General features: G+C 40.7%; 1 protein-coding gene across 1 annotated transcript; it reads right to left on the bottom strand.

Annotated features, from left to right (window-relative positions):
- Positions 1 to 286: 286 nt before the first annotated feature.
- LOC145451054 (solute carrier family 4 member 11-like) lies at positions 287 to 17,446 on the bottom strand. Its single transcript, XM_080329536.1, has 23 exons — positions 14,158 to 17,446; positions 13,277 to 13,421; positions 12,286 to 12,479; positions 11,571 to 11,623; positions 11,411 to 11,510; positions 10,508 to 10,630; positions 10,348 to 10,438; positions 8,082 to 8,205; positions 7,014 to 7,217; positions 6,860 to 6,944; positions 4,938 to 5,060; positions 4,760 to 4,873; positions 4,560 to 4,692; positions 4,219 to 4,292; positions 4,113 to 4,160; positions 3,659 to 3,791; positions 3,482 to 3,588; positions 1,684 to 1,852; positions 1,443 to 1,619; positions 956 to 1,067; positions 811 to 891; positions 566 to 735; positions 287 to 496 (listed from the first exon to the last, which is right to left on the bottom strand). The coding sequence occupies exons 1-23, from the start codon at positions 14,201 to 14,203 to the stop codon at positions 436 to 438; spliced, it is 2,667 nt and encodes an 888-aa protein (XP_080185662.1). The 5' UTR covers positions 14,204 to 17,446; the 3' UTR covers positions 287 to 435.
- Positions 17,447 to 26,470: the final 9,024 nt, after the last annotated feature.

Here is a 26,470-nt window from a genome sequence, read left to right as displayed (position 1 = left end):
CACTTTGTTTGTTAATTGCTATATGATCGATTAAAAGAATTATGCATGCCTAATTGCCTATGCCAACATGAAGAGCAGCTCGAAAATGTTTTGGTCGATAATGCGGGGTCAAGGACCCAGCCTATGTCTTACACGAATATGATAATCTGCATCGCAATCATATTAATATCGGTGAATAATAAATGTGAAAAAGTACCACTAACCAGATAGTCAACATTCAACAACACCTTTCAAGTCTAATCTACAATCTTCAATACCTGGTTTGTTTCTGTACAAAACGAGAAGCTTGAAATACAGATGGGTAATTTATTCAGAAAAATACGGATTTTCCATAAGAAAGCGGAGAGAAATTTTTGCGGCGTTGACGAGGTTGGATAAACTTGTTATGCGAAGTTGAGGTGAGGCGGTTGAACCCTGAACCTGGCGCAGGCAGCATCAGTGTGAATCCAATATGTGCAGGTACTTCGATTTGATGAACAAAGTCAATATCTTGTGCCTTGAATAATATAGGTAACCCATTCTAACGATGATGTCAATAGTGACGAATTGCAACATATGCATTTACCGTATTGGCAGCAGAAGTAGAATCATAACGGGAAAGACCATCTTCATTTCGTACCAGGGCGACAGCCCGAACAATCCCACAACCGCAAGTTGAATGATTTGACAAAATGTGAGCAAATGCAATTTTTTCTGAGGAACTTTTCGCACATAATGGTTTGGCGGGTAGGAGCTCTTTTGAAGAAAAAAAGGTTTCCCGTTAGGATATGATTTTTCATTGAATAGAGGCCTACTCGATGGATTCCATACCTCTTCGGTGAAAAATAAAAGCATCCGATCGAACATTTGGTTGTCATTGAAGGCAGTTACGGCGAGATAAAGAAATACTCCCTGTTACATAAGTAGTCAATTAAATCGCTGTAACTACATTCGCAATTCGGTGTTGCAACTTTACCTGGAGGACAGACACGGGAATAAGTTTAAGGACGCCCATGATTAGGATTGAAAGTCCGATAAGAATATTTGACACGATCCCAGTTATTCTTGTTTCTCGAACGTGTACAAACCTACAAGGAAAATAGTATCAATCTGCTTTGTTACGACATTACTTCAGCCTGAGTACTATAGCGTTGACTACTTTGATCACCACTGAATCAATTTAAATCAAACATGTTATTTTTTCATGGAATTATTTAAAAACTGTTCAGAACACATGCGTTTTAAAACGGCTCTTGTTTGCAATACTACCCTTACCATGGAGTGGTTTTACAAGCAGATTGGGCTACAAGTTTCGCATGATTTGCTTTGGGTCATCGCAACTAAACCGGTACGCTATTTTACTGCATCAAAAGATTAAAACATCCTAGGGTTCAACCTTTACCGTAGGCTACGATCATCTCGATTGAAAAGCCTACACATACACGTAGAACCGAGTAACCTACTCATCATGAACTGTTCCGAGCGGAGTGACGTGTTGTTCTACGTCCGCGAGTACTCTCACGTGCAGTTGTGAATGAGGTAGCGCTCCGTGAACCCAAGGAAGGTTAAACACCGACAGTACCGCATTTATTAGACTGATAACAATTAAATCCCAGTGGTACGCCGGTCCTTTCTCAAGCCTGCGAATAAAACACACGCATCCAGCATAACAGATTAATGCGATCGACGAGTCGAAGGTCATACTTGTTGGCAGGGTTGTTCACAAGAACAGCGGCGATGTTCTGTTCGACAAAAAACAAGAAACTGAGGCTGAGTCCGAGGCCGGCTGCCAAGAAGACATGGCCAACTTCGAGTTTTGAGAACGGCGCGATTTCCAGTTTCAACTGCGACGGTTCAAAATTGAATGGAGCGACTAAAATGGCAACGGACGATTATGTAATCGCACAGGCAGAGGCGGATTGGCTATGGCTACTAGGAAAAAAGCATAGGTGGTCAGTAACGAAGTACGCCTATATTTTCGAAGTTAGTCTACTTTAACTACCAACTCAAGTGGAAATGCTTTAGACTACTTCTACTTGAACAGTTTTTCAGACAAAATTACTTGGTTTTTAGACTTTTGAATTTGAAAAGTATGATGTATTTTTCTTTTACGAGATAAATTGTGGTAAGAATCACGTGTAACAACTAAGGATGGTGTGAACCTCGGAAAGGTTCAGGTTCGTGTGAACGCGAACCTTTTTGAAAGGTTCTGTGTGAACGCGAACGTGAACCTCATGACGTCACGTGACGTCATATTGCTAATTCCAACACTATCTTTCAATGAAGTCATAGCCTATATTAATTTACACGATACCTAGCGACGACTCAGGCCTCATAATGCCACAATGCTGACGTACATATTGGCGTTTTAAACGTCGCCAAATGTATCAACTGAGGCAATCAAATCAATCATATAATAATCCCATAAAATCAATATTTTTCGTCGCTTTGCCAGCAATTTCGACGAGGACTTGCCAGGGAATACAAGCTTACGACCTCAACGGTCTAGGCCAGACCGGACAATGTATTCGGCGTCTGAGCATTTCTATATCGATATTGAGCGGAGTGTAAAACGGGTTTTTATCCTCCATACTGATACTGCCCCACAAGTTATACAGCAGTAGCCAACACCTCAATCTACGGGTTTGGTCCTAATGATACAGTAAACATATGAGGTCAAGATTAACCCCGTACGCCTGCTAGATATTTTGCATCAGAAAAGATATCAATCTCATCGGTTGGTTGAATGATCATCATTCGCTGACTACATGTAGTGTATTTCATTCGTGATGCTGTGTGATTGCGGGTCAAGCGCACAGCAGAGAGTCACTAAATATTCACAAACGCAAGCTGGATATTTCGAGCAAATTTTTGTAACAAAGCAAATAAACTTTTTGAGATTGTCAAGGTGCAGGTTCGTTTAGTGTTGATTTTCCATGCTGCCAGCGCCATACACAGGGTGGCTCGTAGTTGAAATGCAATACATTTGAACCAAAGATGTTATAATGAAGTGAAAATTGTAATATATGAAAAAGGTTCACAGTGCAGAACCTACCAAGGTTCTGTTGTGAACGCGAACCTCTAAATTTCCGAGGTTCACACCATCCCTAGTAACAACCCCAGTATAACTGAACAATGAACATGTTTTGAAGGTTGTACCTATTTGCAGCAGTGCCATTAATCATTTTGTATTAGTCGCGAAGATAGCCTACATCTTAAAATTTTGAAAGTAGGCACCTCCGATTAACAGCTAGTTATATGCGATCCCTTGTCCAAAAATACTTTTTAAAACTATTCATGCTTGATTACTTTTCGTATTATACATTTTCTATTTCCGCTTGCAACAATATCACGGTTACGGGCATGATGTGACGTCACGAATATTACACGTCACACCACCCATACTCAAATTGAATAAGTGGCAAGGCGGATTTGTCCCCTTGTCCCCTTGAACACGGCATTCCAGTGGCATTGAACTAAAATATTAGATATCTATACTCACGGTTGATGTCCTGAAATGCTAACGAGCCAATGACACTGAACGTAATGACCGAGATCGGTAGCGCGTAGTCGGCGAGAATTTCCCGCTTAATCGCAGACAAAAATTGCCTGCCATGCAAAAGACGGTGTTTCTCACGAATACAAGCCTTCGAAGTAGGCTAGCTATCAAAGCACTTACGATTTTTTGAAATGCAGTATCATAAGTGCCAACGCAAAAGTCCCATACATCAAGAATTCGTTCAGAATAAAATTTTCTGGTCGAGTACAGTAGTCCTTGGTGTAACATTCTGCTGGAAGCGTCTCGTTTATCGCTGTGACAGAGATATAGAGAAAAAAGGATTAATGAAAGAAAGTTTGCTAGTCTCGAATCACTATAAATTACAATCAGCAATATTGATAATTATTTCTATTGATGAACCGATATCAAATTAATGTCACGAAGATTACTACGTGAAAAAGAAAACCTTTCGTCACTAATTTAAAGATATTGCTATAAGTTACTATATCTCGCAATGAAATACTTGTCGTTAGATGTCAGTATCTTCGCGTTTTATGATATGTTGAAAATGCACTATATGGATATAATCTGGGCTTAACCAGTAGTAGAAACATGATTTGAAGTACGAACTTACCTGTGCTCGTCGTGTTCAATGGTATGAAGTTGTAATTTGTCTCGAAATCTGCGAAAAATAAGCTAATGAATCGCGGGTTTGAATTTTCAATGCGACATTGTCTTACTTGACTGAACCGATTTCACTACGTCAGCGATAAACGCCATTGCTACGAAGAATTCGAAAATTTCTTCTGTCGATCTAACAATAGATGGTACGCCATAAAATTTGTGCGATATCAGTAGTTAATGAATGATTCAATCCAGGATAGAGCTGCTGGTTGGTGGTTTTGTTACGACAGCACCTATATACCAGAGGCATTGTTGCGGTTATTGCTATTTTTGATAAATATTACATACACTTCGGCCACGTTCAGAACGTCTCCAAATCGCCAGTAATTAACGTTACTTCATTTTCAGGCCGATTGTAGATCTACCCATATACGTAAACTATCGTTTCGTGTCTTACCTGGTTGAATATTTCATTAATTTACTTGCGTGTAGAAATCCCTGCAGAAGTAAGAATATTGAATTCCAAATACCGACCATTGCATAGAAAGCTAAGAAGTCCGCGTTCCAGGCCTTAGCTACCAAAACGACCCCTAAATATACCGGAAAACGAACGAATTAAATATATAGTTAACTCACAAGAGCTAAATTTATATTCACCTTTCACAAAAAGCGCCACAGGCGCCGTGGTCATAACTACCAGCAATGGCTGTCCTCCGATTAGAGCAAAAACGAGCCCTCCGAAGGTCTGCGACATTATGCATGAAATAACACCTGCGATTGAAGGAATGAAACGTGACGTAGGGAATATTTACTCGAAACCAGAAATAGGACTTACTCATCTTGTGGTCGGTGTTGTAGTCGTATACAGTTCCGAAGGCAATTGCTGGTAAAATGCAGGCAAAATACAAAAATAGTATCGTTGATATGACTTTACGTATGGTGTCTTTTCCGACGAATCCTGTTGCAATCGAAGACTTTTAGTTCATATAAAATACTTCAGACGTGGTCAAAGCAGTCATCGCTGGTACTCAAGTAGAAGTAGAAGTAACTTCGTAATTCTCCGCTCACGTACAAGTAGAATAAACGACTTCCAAGAAATGTCAAAACTACTTCGATTGGAAGTTGAAAATTAGGGTGTGGAAAGTACTCAAGCAAGCAGTTTTAGAAAGTACACCAAGTCGATGGGCCGCTTACTTTTAGCAGTGTGCCTGTGCATATTCGCGATTAACGAAAAATGCTAACTGAAACTACAAATTATCTTCTATTTTCGAAAGTAAATTCAATTGCCGTGGTACGGGTGCTATATTGTCCGCTTGGTATGGCTATTTCACTCCTAAAGGTGATGAAAACACACCCCAACACTTTTACAAAGTCTAAAATGTAAGTATAGTTCAGCCTAAAAAACTGTTCAAGTATAGAAGTCAAATCAGTCTAAAAGCATGGTCGCTAGAGGAAGTAGGCGACACTTGCTTGATTAATCCGAAAAGAAATAAGTAGGCCTACTTACTGAGTTACTGAGCAGTGAGCACCTATGCAATACATGACAATTTCATCAATCAAGGCAGATGCCATTATTTGATGGACATCGTCATCAGGGTTTATTTGAGCCACTGTAACGCTACTACGTTTTCAAGAGACTGGGTGAAATAACGAAATTCGCACGACACTTCCATAAATATATGTAGCAAAGCTAAAGCATTGTAAATAGGCTTGCATTTAAAACAAACTGTGTTTTAAAACACTTTGTTCAAAACATGTTTCAAACAGTGTTTTAAACAAATAGGCTACCTTCTAGAATTATTTTTAAGTTGTAAAATTATGCCATAATTGTGTAAATACTTTCCAAAAAACATGTTGTATGAGCCTACGGACAATTACCACCCGATTTAGCCGACGTATATCGGCATGGGATGGTTGGAACGCTCAAAATAGTCGATTCAACAGTAATAGTAGAGATATTACGTCAAAGGAGATATATTTAGCCTTTATTTTCAATTGACAATGTCAATCCATTATGGATTACTTCATTTCCGACAGTTCAGCTCAGTTTATTACTCCACTGAACTGGAAGCGGCAATAACCTCAGACATGGTTAGTCCACAGAACAAGTAATCCCCGTGAACAAAGCAGCGATAATTTGCAGCTACGTCTGTTGAATGTATCTTTTCAGATTTACAAAACACACACGCCTAGTTGGTGGCGCACTGCTGCAGAATAGATTTAAAAAAAATAGTGATGCCCTGGAGGCCCCGACTTCGCATTAACGACAACCACAACGTTATAGTCAAAACGTGTCGATCGAAACCTAGTAGGATCTAACCACAAAGCTTTCCTAACAAAGAAACGAGTTCGTCTTCACCACGATACATTTCTACGAAAAAAGGAAAGATACGGAGATGTTTGTCAAACGTTCCACAAATGCGTGAAGAGGTGATTGAGCGATGCTTAAAATTATACAGGCGATCTGGCACCGTTTCCGTTACCCCGTGTATTCGAATGCCAACGTTTTAATAATATTCAACTGTTCGCACATAATTCATAATTATGGCTGGTAAAATAGCATGGTAATCCCGAGTTCTCGGTAGGTCTTATGATTGCAGGTATAGAAGCAAGCAATGAGCGGGGAAATATACCCGAAAAAATATATCAGGGTACCAGCAATCAAACTGAAAACAATTTTTTTTTAAATTCGATCAGTTTTAGGAAGTTCGCACGGTCAGTCCCGACAGAAAATAAAAATAATAGCAACGCACTTACCGTCTCGGAAATCTGTCGGGTACAGCGGAACCCGTCGTTTGAGGTCCTCGAGAACACCTCGACCGAAATGCCAAAAAGGAAAATCCTGTCAGCGACATACACAGAATGATTACCAGTTTTGAATGAAGACGACGCGATATCATACGCTCCCTACCTCCTCGAAAATTTCCTCTTCGAGCTCGTCAGCGGCACCGGTTATCGCTTGCGTTGCCTCGTTCATCAAGTTCTGACTTTCAACTCTCAACACCTCCTTGAACTCCTCTTCCGTGGAAGCGTCTGTCAGGTCTTTACGGAGCTGGATGTTGCACATCATCGTGGAAAAGGTGCGTCCAACTTCGACCGCATTTTTGGTGAATTTCTGTGATTTGAAGATACTTTTTGCGGTACAGAACTTTATTTATAACATATAATTGCAACAATGACAAAATATATTTCAGCAATTTGCGGCAATAATTTAAATTTTCCATGTATAGAGTGGGTGCGGAAATGGCGATACTAATATAGACGAAGTTGATGATTCAAACATATGATGTAATAAATACAATGGGGCCGTGGTCCACGAATCGATTGCGAGGCAACACAACTATGATATAAGCACGGTAGAGAGGTGGGAGGAAGGCTGTATGTAGTCAATAACGGAGTACTTTCACTTTTGCGGAGTACTCAAGTATGATTTGGCTACATATATTCTTGCACTACTTTCACAAGGGTATATGTTTACTGACTCTGCCACTTCTACTTGACATTTTCGACGCAAAACTACCTATACTTTTCACGCTTTGACTTTTGTACAGTAGAAAGTAGTATTAGGATTGGGTTCTATCACTTTTGCGAGTGGCATTATCGTAGCAATACTTCCACTTGTACCTGAGTGTGAGTACCAATGCCGAGTATACGTTGACCACCTCTGATGGAGCCACCCGCGTGCCCATGCCAACCTGTACCGAAAAGTCGGACGCTCTATCACTAAGCTATATAACTATATGTCGTAAGCAAAACTTTCTCCATCACAATTCAGCTATTGCAGGGTTATAGACGTGGCGATAATATGCTGATAACAGAATATCATAATCTGATATTCACCCTACGCTTAAAAGGGCTCATCACCAACACCTCCATTTACTTTATACGACAACGCCTGGACTGTAAAAACGCACGGAATCAAACTAGTGCCATTCATTCCCCTATTGTAGAAAGCGTCCTCAATTACGCAATGCTATACCTGTCTCTTCGGTGCTAATATTGTGATGATGAACGATATTTCCTCGAATTTGTTACCCAGGTTGAGAGGATGTCGTAGACGCGCTATGCCGACGTGGCTCTTCTTCAAGTTGGGCAGGACGCATCTGAACAACGGATTAGGTCTTAAATAAGAGCGTTACTACTAGGGATGGTGTGAACTTGAGGTTCACGTTCGCGTTCTGTGTGTGAACCTCGGAAATTTCGAGGTTCGCGTTCACAACAGAACCTTGGTAGGTTCTGCACTGTGAACTTTTTTCATATATTACAGTTTTCACTTCATTTTAACATCTTTGGTTCAGATTTGTTGCATTTCAACTGCGGGCCACTCTATGCATGGAGCTGGCAGCATAAATAATCAACACTAAACGAGCATGCACTTTGACAATCTCAAAATTTTTACTTGCTTTGTAACAAAAGTCTGCACGAAATATCCAGCCTTCCGTTTGTGAATATTTAATGACATCTGTGCTGCGAGTTTGACCCGCAATCACACAACATCACGAGCGAAATACGTAGTCAGCGAATGATGCTTGTTCAAATTGATATCGTTTTCCGATGCAAAAAATCTAGCAGGCGTACGGGGTCAATCTCGACTGAATATCTTTACTGCATCATTAAAACCAAATCCTTGCGATTGAGGTGTTCGCTACTGCTGTATAACTTGTTAATAGGGTATTATCGGTAGCAAGTATAAACCCATTTTACACTCTGCTCAATATTAATGAAGCAATACTCAGACGCCGAATACATTGTCCGGTCTGGCCTAGAACGTTAAGGCGTAAGCTTATATTCCCTGGTAAGTCCTCGTCGAAATTGTTGACAAAGCGACGAAAGATATTGATTTTATGGGAGTATTATATCCTTTGATTGCCTCAGTTGATACATTTAGCGACGTTTAAAACGCCAATATGTACTTCGGCATTGTGGCATTATGTGGCCCGAGTCATCGCTAGGTATCGTCTACATTGGTATAGGCTATCATTTCATTGGAAGATAGGGTTGGAATTAGCAATATGACGTCACGAGGTTCACGTTCGTGTTCACACAGAACCTTTCAAAAAGGTTCGCGTTCACACGAACCTGAACCTTTCAGAGGTTCACACCATCCCTAGTTACTACTTCCTCATACATTCGTATCTGCCATGTATTTGACGCCTTCGGCCTTTGACACCTATTTACCGGTATTTGTGACAAAGCACATAGCACCGATATTATCTTCCGACGCGTAATTTCATCTTCACAAAGCACTTGTTTCGGACACCTCAAAAGCAGCGCTCATTTTTTTAAATATACCAAATATGCTCTTAAAATTGTTTTCCAGATGTAAAAAAATTTATTTGTAATGCCTCGCGCCGTTAATTAGTGGTTTATGCGGATGTGCATTGTGTACCTTTGTTTGTAGATCTTGCAAATGCCAACATACATCACACTATGCAATTCAATGTAAATCCCATTCTACTATGATTAAAGTTGCGGTCTGTGCCGACTTTATATTATCAACGGCTGGGAATAGGGACTAAGATTGTTGCTGATTGCTAGCTAAAGCGCCATTAATTTCATTCTAATGATACCCAGAGTCCCCAGAAATGACTAAAGGCAATTATGCCTTTCGTTTGAAGCATAATGTTGGGACGCTATGATTAAATTATTCCGTATCAGAGAGAAGCAGAAGGGATTCTGAACGAATAACTGACTAATTTGGGACAAGTAATTCTTGAATTTTCATCGTACATTGTTGGGGGCCAATGATGGGAAGGAATATATGGTCTGGTCAATAACGATGCTATCATGAACTCGGTTCAACTGTGAAATTATATTTTCTTCGTTGATGTTTACAGCACTCGCACATTTCGTAAATACATAATATTATAATACAATCGCGTTGCGACCTTTGCGTTGTAACGTTATGGTGCGATTTCGTCACGATGTTTGTATACAAATGATAGGCCTATATGGTATATAGCCTGTGGCGGTCTTGTCGTTTGTGAAATGTTAAATCACCACGATCATTTTAACACGTTTTCAGTAACTTAACATTTTTCAACAGTGCATTATGGAAAACTCAAAGGTATAAAGGTAACAATTATCATTTCTCGATTTCAAAGTTACTGAACTTCCGAAAACCGAAATAACTGTCGTACATGGCTCGGGACGAACTGCGAGGCCACAATCACGGAAATCTCAGCGCATTTAAATTGAGTGCCATCTATATATGCATAATTTGTTTTTGAAGACTTCAAACTTACAAAGCTGTGATCCATGTCTGCTCGTACACTGTGCCGTCTAGAACATACTTGACGCCTTGAATGGTTTCTCGTAGCTGGTCGACAGAAGCCACTTGTAAAAATGAATTTAATGCCGATAAAAGACCGCTCGGTGTCGCTGTCGCCTTTATTCAAAACCTACACGATTCGTTCCCTTTCTGCGATTTCGTGAAGAAATATTTCATGGAATCCTCAGGAAGCTTCTCGTCCAGGTCCAGATCCTTTCTCAATTTGGTCATAAACTTTTGGAAAATGATTTCCAAAGCTGGAATGTATGAAAAGCGGGATGTAAATGTGTCATCGTTTCAGAGAATTGAGAAAAAAAAACAGGAGGCCCGTCAAAGCTATTATTCGAAAACTTAGTCTTGATGTCCCGAAAATCTATTGATGACAATCGGTTAGTCATTGACTTTCGTAATATTGTTGAGGGTCTTTATGGCGTGTAAATGACTGATGTCCAAAACATCATTGCTAATTATTTACAATCAAACCACCTTATCATCCATTGTGCCAGTGTCAGATTCGTACCACGAGAGATGACGCCATCAAATTTCATGACGAATCCAATTCCTAATGCCGATACGAATTCAATATCTATTAGCAATTTTTCCATTTTCGACCCGCTTTGGAATTCAGTATACACAATTTCACATTAGCTATATACCGACGACGATAACTAATCCCATCGGTGCCCGTGAATTGAGATCATATCACTTAGGTGTTCACTTATTTGACAGACTGCTGAGTGATGATATTTTATGCAGCATTTACAGTCCACTGGGACTAAATAATTCCATCGTGATATTTTACATGGCGTCGAGAAAACACAATGGCATTCATTTATTGAAGTGGCATATGGCATCTAGTATTTTTGCATATTTATCCATACACCCTGAACATTATACATAGATATTAACTGCGTTCGGTAAATTATGGCAGAGCGTGCCGAGCACTATTGGATTGAGATGACGGTAGGACTTTGCTGTGCTTTCTCGCTTAAAACGTTGTTTGTATGCGAGTTTGCGAAACGCTTGCACATACGTACACGTGTCAGTCACATCCAGAAGTACAACCGGTTGCACGAGAAACTTTTTTAAATCCTTTTTCGCGCGGACCTCTTCGGAAAAATCCTTCAGTGGAAGATTCTGAAATATCGCACCATTGCAAACCATGTTCGGGAGAAATGACATTGCAGACACACTCACTTTACGAATTTTCAAGATCAATTCGCGGTGACATTCCTCTTCTTCTTCGTAAACTGAAAATCATATACCATCGTGTATGAGTAAATTTCGATATTGTCACTTGACATATGCAAAATAGCAGTTACAAATTTCGAAGTACGGAGAAATTGACCCGACTACTCATTTCAAGGTCACCGTGAGATGTCCGATTCACCAATAACAAATACAGTCGGATCTTACTGCTAAATTCTTAATAATTCGCCGGCTGACGTGCTGTTGATAAATTCTGTATGGCGTCATGTGTATCTTATCGTTACATCTGAACTGACACGGTTGACATTGAAAATTGAGTCATTCATATTAACTCGGCGTAACCGTGCTTAGTACGCACGTTGGTGATTGCACAATAACAACTTCGACAACAGGCGCAAATTACTCCCCGAGTGATAGCTTGGTTGTAGATGTAGATAAAAATCACACCTGAACTGTCACATATTTTCCCGTGATGATTTACTGGGAAAGAAGACCACTGCCTGGTTCTGTGGCGATATATGATGGTTTTACAGGGTAGCGGTCAGCGTAAATTAATAGCTACGAATTCAACAATTACGCAAAGATTGTATCACGAATGACGTATCGTTATTATGCTATACGCATTATAGTTGCACCTGTCAGTTAGATTACTATGGTAGTGTTACTGACCAAACGTGACGCACACGCGCACTGCACAACTTACTGACACTCCATGCCGACGGCTTTCTTAGCACAGTCGAAAACCGCCTATTTGCCCGGCGTGCAGTTGCATTGTAAAGCGTTCCCCTCCTGTGTGTTATAATTGTAGGCTTGAAACCAACGCCTGAATTCGAGTCATCTTGCTCGCTTTCGACTTCGGAAATTATATCGTAGAACTCGTCTTGACTTTCGTCGCAGCTGTCAAATTGATTAATGGGTGGTTGAAGGTGAGCCGTTGCGAAAAGACATTCGTGGCACGTGCTGTGCAGCGGTGTGTATCCGAGATTAGCGGATTAAACATTTTCAAATCCCAATCCCGTTCCGGATTAAAGGTTGATATAAAATTTCACATCCACATCCACCATTTGTTTCGTCTGTGAATCCACGTCGTCCATATCCGATAACGGCTGAGGTAAAATTAATGTAAATGATATGAAATTGCATGCCGAGGTTCAAATTAAACTCAAGCTTCAACGAAATCGCAATTCAAAATCCGACCCTGATCCGACAAAACCTTTAAACCAGGTTTTTACTATTCCGAAGCGAAATCTATACTTATCTTTGGTGTAGCAGTAGACGATGCTGTACCGCGAAATAGGTCTATGAAGACAGTGATTGTTTATCGTGGTAACTATTAAAGCGTGACGAACGTGGGGGAACATAGTAGATTGGATAAATATAAAAGTGGAGTCCGGGTCTTCTCTCATTATTATTACTGATAATAAACCATGATTCCGGTGTAAATTATTATCCGGCTATAAAAACACTGCTACGCGAAATCCAGCCTGTCAATATCTGACGAATATTTTTGATATAGTTTGGTAATACCACAATATATTACAACCCAAATGAAAATTCCAAATAATACAAAAAATTCTTTAGCCGGGTATTAAAACCTAATACCTAATACCTAAAACCTGATATATTGGGACAACCAGAGAGAGACGCATATAGATCTACAATCTTGCCAATGAAATCAGCTATGGCCTCTATACCTTGCCTCCGAAACATGTCGATTTCTGTACGTTAAGATTTTGTTTCCTGAGACTGCATTCGAAGTCGATCCATTTGAAACGTCAGTTGTCTGATAGCTCCTATAATTCGTGCGAGGACTTTGATCGGAAAACGATAATTTCTTGTCTAAAATATTGAACAAATGGTCATGGGCGAGAAGAATAGATTGAAGTGCGATTCATATTGATTCTTATTGATTCCCAATGCTCCGCGCACAGGGGACACCGACCACGTCATACCATACCACTTTCATACACATAAGTGAAATCTAAGTATGGGCAATACGAATCGATGATTCGAAATCGATTCCAATATTGTCTGATGCTAATCATCGCTTAAAAATCGAATCTGGCGATTCGAGGCGAATAAGTAGGAATCGTCACATTGCAGAGACCTTGTATTTTATCACGGGCAATGCAGTTTTGGTTGTGAGAGCCGATCTCGCGCTTATACATCTTTCACACTTGACGAATACCGCATGTTAAAGTGTACACCACATTTCCGTGTGTCCTGTATGCATTCATTGAAGACACCGGTATTTCGAATTCGATTAGGGCGTAGATGTTTGAGTTCGATTCACACCGGATGTGATTCGATTGCACACATGTCTATTGCCTAGTGATCTCTAATTGACGCCGATTATCCGACATATATCATTATTCTTCGTACTGTCGCAAAATCAGCAATGTCCATTAAACTAATATCAAAAAGACATTCACTATGGCCAATCCAAACTCCGTCACAGACCAACTTCATATACCAACATCCACTATACTGCTGTTGGCATATCTTCGTTTTGCAATGCTTGCATTTATACAGCCTAGAGTACAGAATATGAAAACAAGTACGAGATTATCATTACCTTCGTCTTCCTTCGACCCGATGCTTACTTTTTCAGTCCCATTCATGATAGCAAACGAAGTAATCCGTCTTTTAACTGTTTACAGCAGCGCAGTACGCGATTAGGCGTTTAACGAATGCCTGAACCAATCAATAGCTAAAATTGAGACAGTATCTAACTACAAACAGATGAGATGTGAATATAAGCGGAGTGACCCTTGACAAAGAATATGCCTACTTTCATGACTTGGAGCCTTAAGCGAGTCTTAGCAAATGTAGGCTTTCGGCGGGCATGATACCAACCAGTTAAGCTAAAACTCTTCTTTCTACAACGTCGACAATATCCGTATTAACACTCAACAGCTTGCATTGCAATTTATAGTAAGGTGCGACTAAACCGCAAACGCATGCATTATTATACAACCAAACCGAAGTGAACACCGGTATGAAGGTCATGACTTTGCATCACCCTCTTTTTCATGCAAACGTCTTACAGAGTAAATAACTTATCTAGCGAAGCTTTAAAATTGATCCACTGTCGGCAAGGTCATACCGCATCGATCTGTCCTCATTACTTACAGAAACAACCCCTGAGCATATTTGTCCCTTGCGTACAATATTTCAGAAATTGACAAGGTCACCATTATTTTTCAAATTCTTCAAGATTTTTCTGAGAAAAACGTGCGCACAAGTCATGTTCATTGTTCGTTCACTTATCTGCGTACTTGCAATACACCTCGCCCGGTGTATATAACAGGTACGTCCAAACGGTCGTCTATCTATCTGTATCTAACAAGAAACAATGTTCGTCTATTTTTGTTGAAAACTTAACAAAAGACAAGACATCAGTAGGTGAATAGAGTTGATAATTTATACGCAAACTTAAACCTTCGTCTCGAATCAATTCTTTTATTCACTGTCATTCGATACGGTTGCGACTGTGACGCATTCGTATCTGTTACACCGCGGTAATCGAGCATTTTCCTGTTGCAAATGACACAGGAATTGCTGCACATGCAGTGTGCACGCGTACAATTTCAAGCAACGCGCACACAGTTGCTGTCGTCGTCTTTCAGTCAGAAAGTACTAATTTAGAGCGACCCACGCAATCCTTACTTCATTATGTCGGATGATAACCGTGACTTAGTCGACTCGCACACAAGGATAAATCCACTGTTCGCTTTAATTCATGTCTTTGTGATTTGGTTTAGCCGTATTTGTACGATCGATCTCCGCCAAGTAAATGCAAGGGTAAGGTATAATGAATTTCCCGCCAATGCAAAACTGCGTGCCCGGCCCAGAAACATTATAAATATTTATAATCCTCACGCTATTGAAAATCCGAAGGACCAATGATATCAGCCGATTTTACTAGAATGCGAAATGCCAATGCTGTCATCGTACATGTAAATTTATATATAGTACGTTCAGTGCACACAACAGCGTTCTTCGCTCCCTTTTTGCGCTTAATCTTCCATAATTTCTGCATGTCCTAGAGCTGTCTGTCAGGGGCGCTAGCTTATGAATTTGTAGGGTAAAGAGCAGCCCTGACCTTCTATTCAGGCTTTGTAAATCTTGGTAACATCTTCATATATTCTATCGGTACTTTCCTGCTGCGATACACCTGGCCGACACACACTATCCTGGCGATTCGGCGGTCTAATGACTGACATCGCAATGCTTGATAGGGTTGGTTGAGTTCGTCTGCTGGCTCGTGCTCTCAAGGCAGGAATATCTCGATTTTCTTTCTTGTGTCAAGGTTTCATGACCGAATGATGGCGAAACCGTGTAAAGTGCGGTCGTTACAGTCAGCTTCGCAGTGTTATCAGTTACGTTCGATGTCATATGGTAAAAGTAATCAAAATGGAATTTATAGTTTTGGAATTCAAGGATCGGATATTGATGTGCTGTGGTATTAAATTGTGTTAGTTGCAGAAATCAATTGCTCGGTAATCGGTATTCTTGCGAGGCAATATTTACCAAGCAACTTCTCGATAACTAAATGAATATCAAAAGTTGGAACATATTATTTTGGCGGGAATAAAACGAGTAATTGACGTTTCTCGGTCAGCACTCTACTGATATCGCCATAACCAACTTTTAATATAAATGAACGAAATAGGTACTGTGGAATAGTCGAGTATATTATTAAATTTTTTTTATAGAATATGCATGATTAACTTTAGTTTAAACAGGGCTTGTGATTAACTCAATCCCCTCGTTATCATGTAGCAACCTACAAATAATGATCAAAATCAGTAGCTCTGGGTAGACTTTGCTTCGTATCGCGTGCGCAACTGGAATAAAAATAAATCCATGATGATTGAATGTGTTGAAACCCCTGATATATGGTATTGGAGTATATTACTGCTTATGGATTATACTCATGATGATGTGATTCATAACAAAACATACATTCGTTCCATTTTGTGCTGGCCTTCAACTATCAGTTCAGCAGGTAGGCCTACAATGACATATCTTAATTTTACTGAGTTTACGGTAAAGCAATTACTGACTGACTGACGTAAGGCCCCATATTGCCGTAGGTATCTGTAAGTCACTGGCTGTTCGGGTGACGATGAGGAATCTATGTGCCTAGATATATTATATGTATTGTATATATATATATACGAGAGACTTCGGTCGGGATTTTGCAATCGATGTTGCTCTTATACTCTTTCGAAGAGCTTCTTGGAGGTTCAAAACTTCAATATACTCTTTCATGCACTGAACACAACAGATATCCGCAGTAGAAGTATCGCCAGACTGAGGCGGAATGATTTCAGCCAAGAATTGAAATTTCAATAAGGAATGTTTTTTGATATTTCAAGCTAACGTCGAGGTCTCAGAAACTTCACGCATAACTTCAGACCTGCATATCCGCGGAAGCTATGCTTATTTCTTTGCGGATCGTAAAGTCTATATATATTTATCAAGCTGTTGCCAAATACGGTACATCGAAACTTTTCACCGTAATTCAGGGCATCCACACCATTCTCAAGGCTACATTGATATGATCTGAGGGTCATTATTTCCAATTACCGTCTAACAACCCCTTCCGCCATCCGTCATGCGACAAGAAGATGCGACGTTTTCTAATTCTGCCGACGAGATGCTAGTCACGTTCGCCCCTTTAGTCGAGAGAATCCAATCGTGATATATATTTATGTTGATTACTTTGCGAAACCTGCCCACGCCCAGTGTCCATAGTGACTATTGTCATCGCGGGCTATGCATGCGGGACTTCAAATCGAATTATGGCAAACACCAACTCCAATTACACAAAATGATTGATAGGCCCCATATGACCATATGCTTGGAGATAAGGATCTGGTACAAACTGCTTAAATCCGTTAACCACATAGCTCCCAAGCATCCGAAACATGAATGGGTTCCAATTAAAGATTCTCGAATTTCGATTGATTGGATTTGGAGCGTGTAAAGCAGTGGTTCTTAACCTTTTTTCTTCCAGCGCCCCCTTTCAAAAATTATCGTGCTCCAGCGCCCCCCAACTTCATATTGTAAGGAATGTAATAATAGGCTTACCATATTTTGGAAATCAAAAAAGAGGACACTTTTTCAGAAATTTTCCACTTGCAAAACCGGAGTGACATTTAAATAACGTTTTTTACTCCACATCGTCAGGTGGATGACTAAAAAAAAAAAAAAAAAAAAAAAAAGGTCATTTTTTCGCTCAGAGCTAAAATCACCGTTTTTCACCCGCCGGAGCTTCATTTCTGTGCTATTTTGTGGCATATCACTCGCAATTTGCTCTAAAATTTGAATTTAGATTCTCCTGCAATACCGTTTTTCTCCAGCGCCCCCCATACCGCCCCCCTGAGCCCAGCGCCCCCCATATCGCCCCCTGAGCTTTTCCGCCCCCCTTCAAAGTCGCCAGCGCCCCCTGGGGGGCGCTGTGGGCAAGGTTAAGAACCCCTGGTGTAAAGTAATACAGTGCCAGACAGTGAGTTTCTACTGATTTCAGGGACTTCGCGGCCATGGATAGGATACTGAAGTTTACAAAGATAAATTGCATAATTCTAGATAAAATTAATATTCTTTATTTTGATTCTGTATCTGCCGACTTGTAGCACGATCCTCTTCTTATGCTTTTATGACATCGGTTGCATGGATCCGATGACGAGGAGAAGCCTAACATACTGGTTTGATGTGTTCGCGTGATGTGGCCCGAATACCGTTTTTCTATGTGTACTTTGGTTTGAGACGCAGATCAGACGAAAAAGCAGCTGTGTGCTGTGATGTCATTGAATCAGTGTGTATCAGATAGCTATAACGTCTTGGTTTGGGTGGGGCAATCCCGTTTTTGACTTGATGTCCCGCCCGCAACCCGTCGTTTCAGTCAGTAACTAAATGCCCCACGTTTTCAGCACGTAAGAGTTTACTTTTTGTTAAAAAAAGGTCATAATTACTATGTATAGAGCGAAGAGTCATTAGTAGTCAGCCGTTGTGCAAGAAGTGTTACAACCCTGCACACGAAGCACTTAAAGGCAAGTCAAAACATATCATGAACCTTATTACAATATCTAGCTAAATATAACCGAACAACTCGCCGCAAACAATCAATCAAGTAAGCTGAATATTGGATCTAGGATTTACGGTCAACAAACAAATCTCCACGCTGCTACTGGGACATGCTATACTAAAGAGTGGCAAGTGGTTGTCAGGTGACAGTCAGCCCGAGAGCACGCCGAAATAGTTTATTTGTGTGGCGACAAAATCCACTGATCATACTGTCGTACAACATAATCAGTTAATGCAAGCTCGTTAAAACACCTAATTAAATTTCCACGCGGTGTGTGGTCTGTTGTGCTCTGGATGGTACAAAGCCAAATACAAATAATTAATCCATTGGCCTGTATAATGATTGAAGTATGAACGTCCATTTTCGCTGTCTCTCGTCTGCACCCAAGACCGTCTGGTTTTTGTGACGCGTAACAACGGTGGCGAGATAGCGGAGTGGTATAATCCACAGCTGCAGTCGGCAGCTACGGAATAAAAATTAGGAAATTTGGCCTGTTGTAAATGACCATAGTAGTCGACAAACACCACCACCACCACCACCAACAACAACAACAACAGTTGACGCGTAACAACATGAATAAGGTCAGTCGAAAATCTGAGTATGAATAAATGAAGCAATATGAATGAGCAGTGATGGTCTACCAGCTTCGAGGTCTCTGGTTCGACCAGACCAGTTGCAATTAAGATTTCCTACTGCAAAACTAAACGCCATAACTATTAATAAGCTGCCGATTTATTATACCTGAACGCATCTTGTGGCGGTTGATGCCAATTCCATACTACATGCGGTATCTTTCTCTGTCCGAGGAACTGCACGCGCTGATTTTGATTTACTCCTTGATACATGTAGTCTATAGCCAAGAACAAACTATACGCCTGGGACAAATAACTGCTAACCTGACTGCTGCTACCTCGATGGGATTTGGCGTTTTCTTATCGTGTCTCGCGCAGGTTGTTATGCAATTAAGCTCCGAGCCACGAGCAAAAGTAGACGTAAACTGTGGTCGGAACGCATTTTTGTATCGGTCCTCTAGATTTTATCTCGCACGATGACACCGTTCGACTCTCACTGTGAGGCGTGAGACGAACAACCGCCTTTGAGAGGTAATTATTGTTATTCATTTCCGTCCGATAACCCGATCATATCTGTAAGTGTCCACATGAATTCTCTCGTCGTGAAACTACCAATTCTACAAACATTGGCCAATTTTAACAGAAACCGGAACACCATAACCATAATCTCGATTGCTAGTCGTCATTGCTATGTCTGGCTGTCCCAGGTCCTTCAAGCTGCCTGAATGATCCTTGTTGTGTTGTTACACGGGTATCGGGATGACAAGTGGTTCGTAAATTGATTTTCTGATTTGATTTTGTTATCAATCTGAAAATTGTTAAAATGACAGCATGTTCCAGTGCAAACCGTAAGGAAAACATTTGTTCACGCCTGTCGGTTTTGTCGCAAAGGAAAATATAGTCTGGCTAATTCACTTGTTTGGAGTACCACTGCACTTCTATTTTATGTCGTCAGACCAGACTAATCATTTATCACAGCTAGATATTGAAATCATTGTGGTATATACTTCCAATTGTGAATACAGTATTGCCGCGACTACCAAATAACACTATTTCTCCAGGTTGCCAATGCATTTTTTATAAATTCCGCGCTTCATTTGCTGCGTCATTTTACTATCAACTGTTGAGAACAACGTAAATACGGAGATCTGGCATTCGGCATCTCAACTAATCAGCGTCATACCAGGTTTTGGTGGTGAAATTGGATGCGCAATGTCTGTGTCAATGTCCCGGAACTAGGTCCGCTTGCGAACATTCTCATCCGACAAATCGCCTCCATACAACAAATGGTAACTTGGTAGTTTTCAGTAACGAAACGCTTCTACCTTTCAGGAGTACCTAAGTAGGTTTGCCTATAGTTGCGAGGCGAGGCGAGATAGCGCAGGGGTATTATCCACAGCTGCAACACCAATAATTTGTGGGTCGAGTCCAACCGAGGTCTACTACCGAATTCCTACCTAAGTGTTGGAGGGTTATCTAGGCTCCTCTTCGCCATCTCAGCCGTGTGAGCGGTGTCTTATAAAAGCCCAGAAGTGGGCTGTGCTACCAGCCGGCATCTATACGGAATAAAAATAGAGAATATTGGCCTGGTGTAAATGACTATAGTAGTACTCAACCGAGCAGCGAGAATTGGCGCGCACTCAACGTTGAGTATTGATCGATACTTGGTTGAGTGGAGATACGCATTCGAGCATTACTTAGTTGAGGAGAAGAATTGGGTTCCACCCTATGGGTATACACTCTACAGCAGCGGTTCTCAACCTTTTTTGATACGCGCCCCCCTTGGCGATGGTAAAAAAAATCGCGCCCCCTGACCCCTCTCACATTTATCGTCATGTCAAAAAGAGCGCATCATCTAATACAGAGGTGGGAAACCTTCTTGCTAATCATGGCCGCATTTCGATGACTTATGTAGCCTAAGGTCGCATTCCAGGGCAGAGCCGCAATGAACGATCTGGACGCAAAATACATATGGTAAACCGTCCATATCCATTCCTGGTGAACTCCGGACTATTCTACTTTTCACAAAGGCCTATTGCACGCACCGAAATCGCGTGTGGCAATGTTATGAATAGATGCTGGGAGTGCATATTGTCGCGCCGAGCGCGAGCATTTTTCAGAGCCGCGAATGAATTGTTATTTCTTGAGGATTCCCATTCCTGCTCCAATTAAGAAGGGCGCTACTGCATTAAAATCGAGAAATGAAGTCTTGTTGAATTGCGCGGAGCGCGAATAAAATTTCAAGAATAAATAAAATCTATCGAAAATTCGGGAGTGAGTTCGTAATTGCAATTTGCATGTCTACGGCTGCCAACACATACTAATTGAATTAGGCGTCGACGGCCGCACAAATTCCCTTCTACGGTTGCACGAGGCCGTCCTGGCTGCTCAGTGCTCACCCCTGATCTGATAGTATACATAAAGTATATCTTACGCTAATTTTGAATTCGCATTCCAGTTGTTTAGTCTTTTACATTGCTGACAAACTTACCAAACTTGTTTGAAAATAACAAAAAAACATTGAAAAGGACATCAATTAATTTCAAGTTAGATTGCACTGAGACTAATCCTGATGATGGTAGTGACTACAGAGAGCAGGGGTCGTTCTTTCCTGCCATGCTAAATTTGATCAGTTTTGGAAATGAATTATATTGTGTTGATTTATAGCCAAATTGAGGGCGAAACCGGGCAACCTGTATTGCATCTAAGTCTGTCTTAGGCAGTGCAGTTCGCCAGCTATCAACAACAGCTACCTAGCGCACAGAGATTTAGGCTACTGCCAAAGCTATAAAGTAATGAATGAATTGCACGCAGGAATTTATCTAAATCTTCAAATAATATCAAAAATTTGCTCAAATGAAGTTGAAGTTAGCCTATACTCCGCTGAGCGCGACTGCTGGAGTTTGAGCTTGGCAAGCTTTCTAGAATACGAATTAAGTTTAATCTTCAATAATAGTCTCTTCAGAATGGTTGTGAAACACATGTTTAGTCACAATTTATACAGACATTGAAAAAATTGACAAAAATTTCTCGCGCTTCCCTGAGAGGCTCCCACGCCCCCCAAGGGGGGTTGATAACCCCTGCTCTACAGTCTATATATCAACGGCCGTTGCTGATGTCAGAGGCGGTCAAAGTATAGTCATCATTGGGGATCAAGTAGAAGTAAAGGAAGCGTCGTGAATTTCTACTCAAGCAGCGATTTCCAAGTACGCAAAAAGTAAGTATGATTTAAACCTATAGTCTACATAGAAATTGAAAACTGTGAAGTAAAAGTATAGTCTAATAAGGGATGTCAAACTCAAATAGCGTCGCGGGCCGGATTCACACCTTCAAATCGCTCGCGAGCCGGATCCGTCGATGTTTCCATTATATCTTTTCACTTGAATACTTTATTACTATGCATATATATATATATAATTATAATTATCACAATAGTATAGATAAGGCGTACATTGCACCATGAATCATAGTGGGTTTTATTCTATGAACCAGCAACACCTTTATTCGCGAACCATGGAATAGGCAAAAATACGATGCTTGGCTGTTTGAATACAGTCTATGAACCTCTAAACAGGGACTCTCAACCTGGGGCGCGGGAGGCTCTCAGGGGTGGCGCAAGAAATTTTTGTCAATTTTGTCAATGTCTGTATAAATTGTGACTAAACATGTGTTTCACAACCATTCTGAAGATACGATTATTGAAGATTAAACTTAATTCGTATTCTAGAAAGCTTGACAAACTCAAACTCCAGCAGTCGTGCTCAACGGAGTATAGGCTGACTTCAACTTCATTTGAGCAAAATTTTGATATTCTTTGAAGATTTAGAGAAATTCCTACGTGCAAGTCATTCATTACTTTGTAGCTTTGGCAGTAGCCTAAATCTCTGTGCGCTAGGTAGCTGTTGTTGATAGCTGGCGAACTGCACTGCCTAAGACAGACTTAGATGCAATATAGGTTGCCCGGTTTCGCCCTCACTTTGGCTATAAATCAACACAATTTAATTAATTTCCAAAACTGATCAAATTTAGCATGGCATGACAGAACGACGCCGTGCTCTCTTTAGTCACTATTAGCAATGACGCCGTAGAAGGGAATTGAGCGGCCGTCGACACCTAATTCAATTAGTATGTGTTGGCAGCCGTAAACATGCAAATTGCAATTACGAATTCACACCCGAATTTTCGAGAGATTTTATTTAATCTTGAAATTTTCTTCGCGCTCCGCACAATTCAACAAAACTTCATTTTTCAATTTTAATGCAGTAGCGCCCTTCTTAATTGGAGCAGGAATGGGAATATGCGACAATATGCACTCCCAGCAACTATTCATAACATTGCCACTCGCGATTTCGGTGCGTACAATAGGTCGTTGTGAAAAGTAGAATAGTCCGGAGTTCACCGGGAATGGATATGGACAGTTTACCATAGGTATTTTGCGTCCAGATCGTTCATTGCGGCTATGCCCTGGAATGCGGCCTTAGGCTACATAAGTAATCAAAATGCAGCCATGACTAGCAGGAAGTTTGCCCACCTCTATATTAGATGATGTGCTCTTTTTGACATGACGATAAATGTAAGGGGGGTCAGGGGGCGCGCGATTTTTTTGACCATCGCCAAGGGGGGCGCGTGTCAAAAAAGGTTGAGAACCGCTGCTCTAAAACATGGGTGGGCAAACTATGGCCCGCGGGCCGCATGCGGGCCCCAACACTGTTTTGTGCGGCCCGCGAGAGTCTAAAGAGGCTTTTTTTTTAATATTGATAAAATGAATAATAAAATTCGAAATAATGCAGGGTCTTGATTAAACTATTTCTTAGTTTATTTCACCATGATAATTCGAAGACAGTGGTTCTCAAACTGGGGGGGGGGCGTGAAAGCATCGGAAGTGGGGCGCAAAGCTGAGCTCAACTGAAAAAATGTTTTGCGCTCGGCGCGATTTACCAACAATTTCATAATTGTTCCTCTGTATTTAGTCTGAATTTCATTTCATTTAAAAGTCTTTCGTTCATAGCCGTAACCTTCCATGCCATCAAACTATCCGTTAGGTTTGTTAGCAACCTGGTTGCGTTTTGTAATATGGCGTAAGAGGGCGCGAAATCTTTCACCATCATATGGAGGCGGGCGTGTCTTAAAAAGTTTGAGAACCACTGTTCTAAGGTAGATACTTTCTATATTCTTTTTTATGGTTAATTCTTGGCGCGACAGCCCGATCTCAAGACCCACACAGTTTGAAAGGTTTCAACTGCTAAACATCGCAGAAATCCTGAACGAGATTGACATAATTCGGATCACGAGTGGGATTTCAGATTGGCCACTTCAGTTTTAATTATTTCAGTGATGTGCTTATAAAAACCGATTCGTGCGTGTCTTAGGTAGATTCGTTCTCTGTATGCGTAGAATCGGAGCATTTATATTTTATCTAGACATAGTAGAAGCGTGTTTGAAGCTAACATGTATGCCGTTTGCATGTGCAGGTTTCGTTGGAAGAGTGACCAAATATTGGTTTCTGTGAGCATTGTGTGTCCTGGAACTGAACCAAAAGTGAAATTAGTAAATCTATGAGCAGATCGTTGCTCACAGTTTTAAATTTCAATCCTGTTCCAAGAATCGGGACAACCGACCTTCCTCTGAATGCGGCCCGCGAGCTCAAAAGTTTGCCCACCCCTGCTCTAAAACAATGGCGTTTACGACGATTAAAGTGGCACTTGACCTGCTTCTAAGCTCACATTTCTTTAGCCGTGATCTGGTCGGTGCATGCGTTGTCACAGAAGTTGGAATGTATTTTTTTTAAATTTTATTAAATCGCTCTTGGGGTTTCTCTGGAATCTGTGGGCCCTTTGAGACGGAAGTGACACAGCAGTGCAAACCCAGAAATTCGAATATTTATTTTGTGTGCCAAATATAATCTCCATGCAAACTGCCTATAACGTCGTTTCGCTTATGTGAATTCCTACTTTCTGTTCCATTTTCCCATAAAACCCTAAACTCAGTGTGCTCATTTTTCCTTCTCGAAATTGACTGTCAATGTCAATCTACTCATAATTGCTTCGCGGGCAGGATGAAATCGTCTGACAGGCCGGATGCGGGCCGTGGACCGTATGTTTGATACCCCTGGTCTAATATCATAACCACATGAGTAAGTAGTGCAAGTAGGCAAGACCATCTGGAGAACTCTGAAAAGGCAGAAGTACTTCGTTACTGACCACTTCTGGTTGGACTAGATCAGGGTATAGTTCTTGCGACATGAATAATAACTAGCGCAAGTTTTTGTTGCAACCAAATCCATAGAAAGTTGCACTTATTTTTTCACAAAAACCTCAAATTTAAAAGAAAAGTGAAATGATCAAGCGATCTATTCATATATAGTGCCAAATATTTCCAGTAAAAGGTTAGTTGCGTAAAAAATCGAAAAGAGTTGAAAAAGTTTCATGAAAATCGAAAAAGTTGCGAAAAGTTGCATGGAAAAAATGAAGAAAGTTGCAAAAAGTTGCTACTTCAAGTGAAAGTACAGAGAAGTGCTAAAGTAGAGAGTTTCGAAAAGTAGATCTGATAGAGGGTTGCATAATCTCAGCAATGTATCGTAGGTGGCTACTTTCGAGCTCACTCTCTAGATGCATCCTCGTGACTTATGCGGAACAACTAATGACCCCATATACAAATAGGTACAATTTGCGAAAATATATTTGTGTACCGTGATGCAGGGGCTATATCTTGCCTAATTTTTATGGCCATTTGGGCAAATATATCTCTAATCTACTTTATACTTTACAATGATCGATAAAAAATTCCCGAATTAGTTTCCTAATATGTGTCAAGGGGTTAAAACCTCTATACATGGAATCCATTTTCTTTTATAGACTTAATCTAGCTATATCAAAGACGAACTTCAAGATGAGCTGTTGGATAGGAATGATAGGCTGGACGTGATATGTTCATTGAAAATCTGTTTCAATACGGTGTCACTTTCCTAGTTAGAGCCTCTGGTTTCTGAAGTGGTATCTGAAAAGAGGTCCGTGTTCATATGAACATGCGACATTATAGCATGCGACACTTCGACATGCGACAATTGGGCATGCGACACATGAGCATGTGGGTTAAATTACGGGTTAGGGTTGAATTTAGGCTTGGGTTAGGGTAAGCCTTGGGGTTAGGATATATATAGCGGTTAATTTCAGGGTTATGTTTCGGGTTAGGGTTAGTTTTGGGGTTATAAAGTCACTCGG

The sequence above is a fragment of the Botryllus schlosseri genome, chromosome 11, assembly GCF_051294905.1.
Source record: "Botryllus schlosseri isolate E-star chromosome 11, Bs_hap1, whole genome shotgun sequence".
NCBI lineage: Eukaryota > Metazoa > Chordata > Ascidiacea > Stolidobranchia > Styelidae > Botryllus > Botryllus schlosseri.
The sequence above is the reverse complement of the archived record's forward strand: the minus strand, read 5'-3'. Positions and strand labels throughout refer to the sequence as shown.

Coding starts and splice junctions, on each gene's coding strand:
- LOC145451054 (XM_080329536.1), bottom strand. CDS start 14,203: ATGAATGGGACTGAAAAAGTAAGCATCGGGTCGAAGGAAGACGAAG. Junction 1,068..1,442: donor CTCGGAACAGTTCATGATGA/GTAGGTTACTCG, acceptor TTTTCCTTGTAG/GTTTGTACACGTTCGAGAAA. Junction 736..810: donor TTTTATTTTTCACCGAAGAG/GTATGGAATCCA, acceptor TTTCTTCAAAAG/AGCTCCTACCCGCCAAACCA.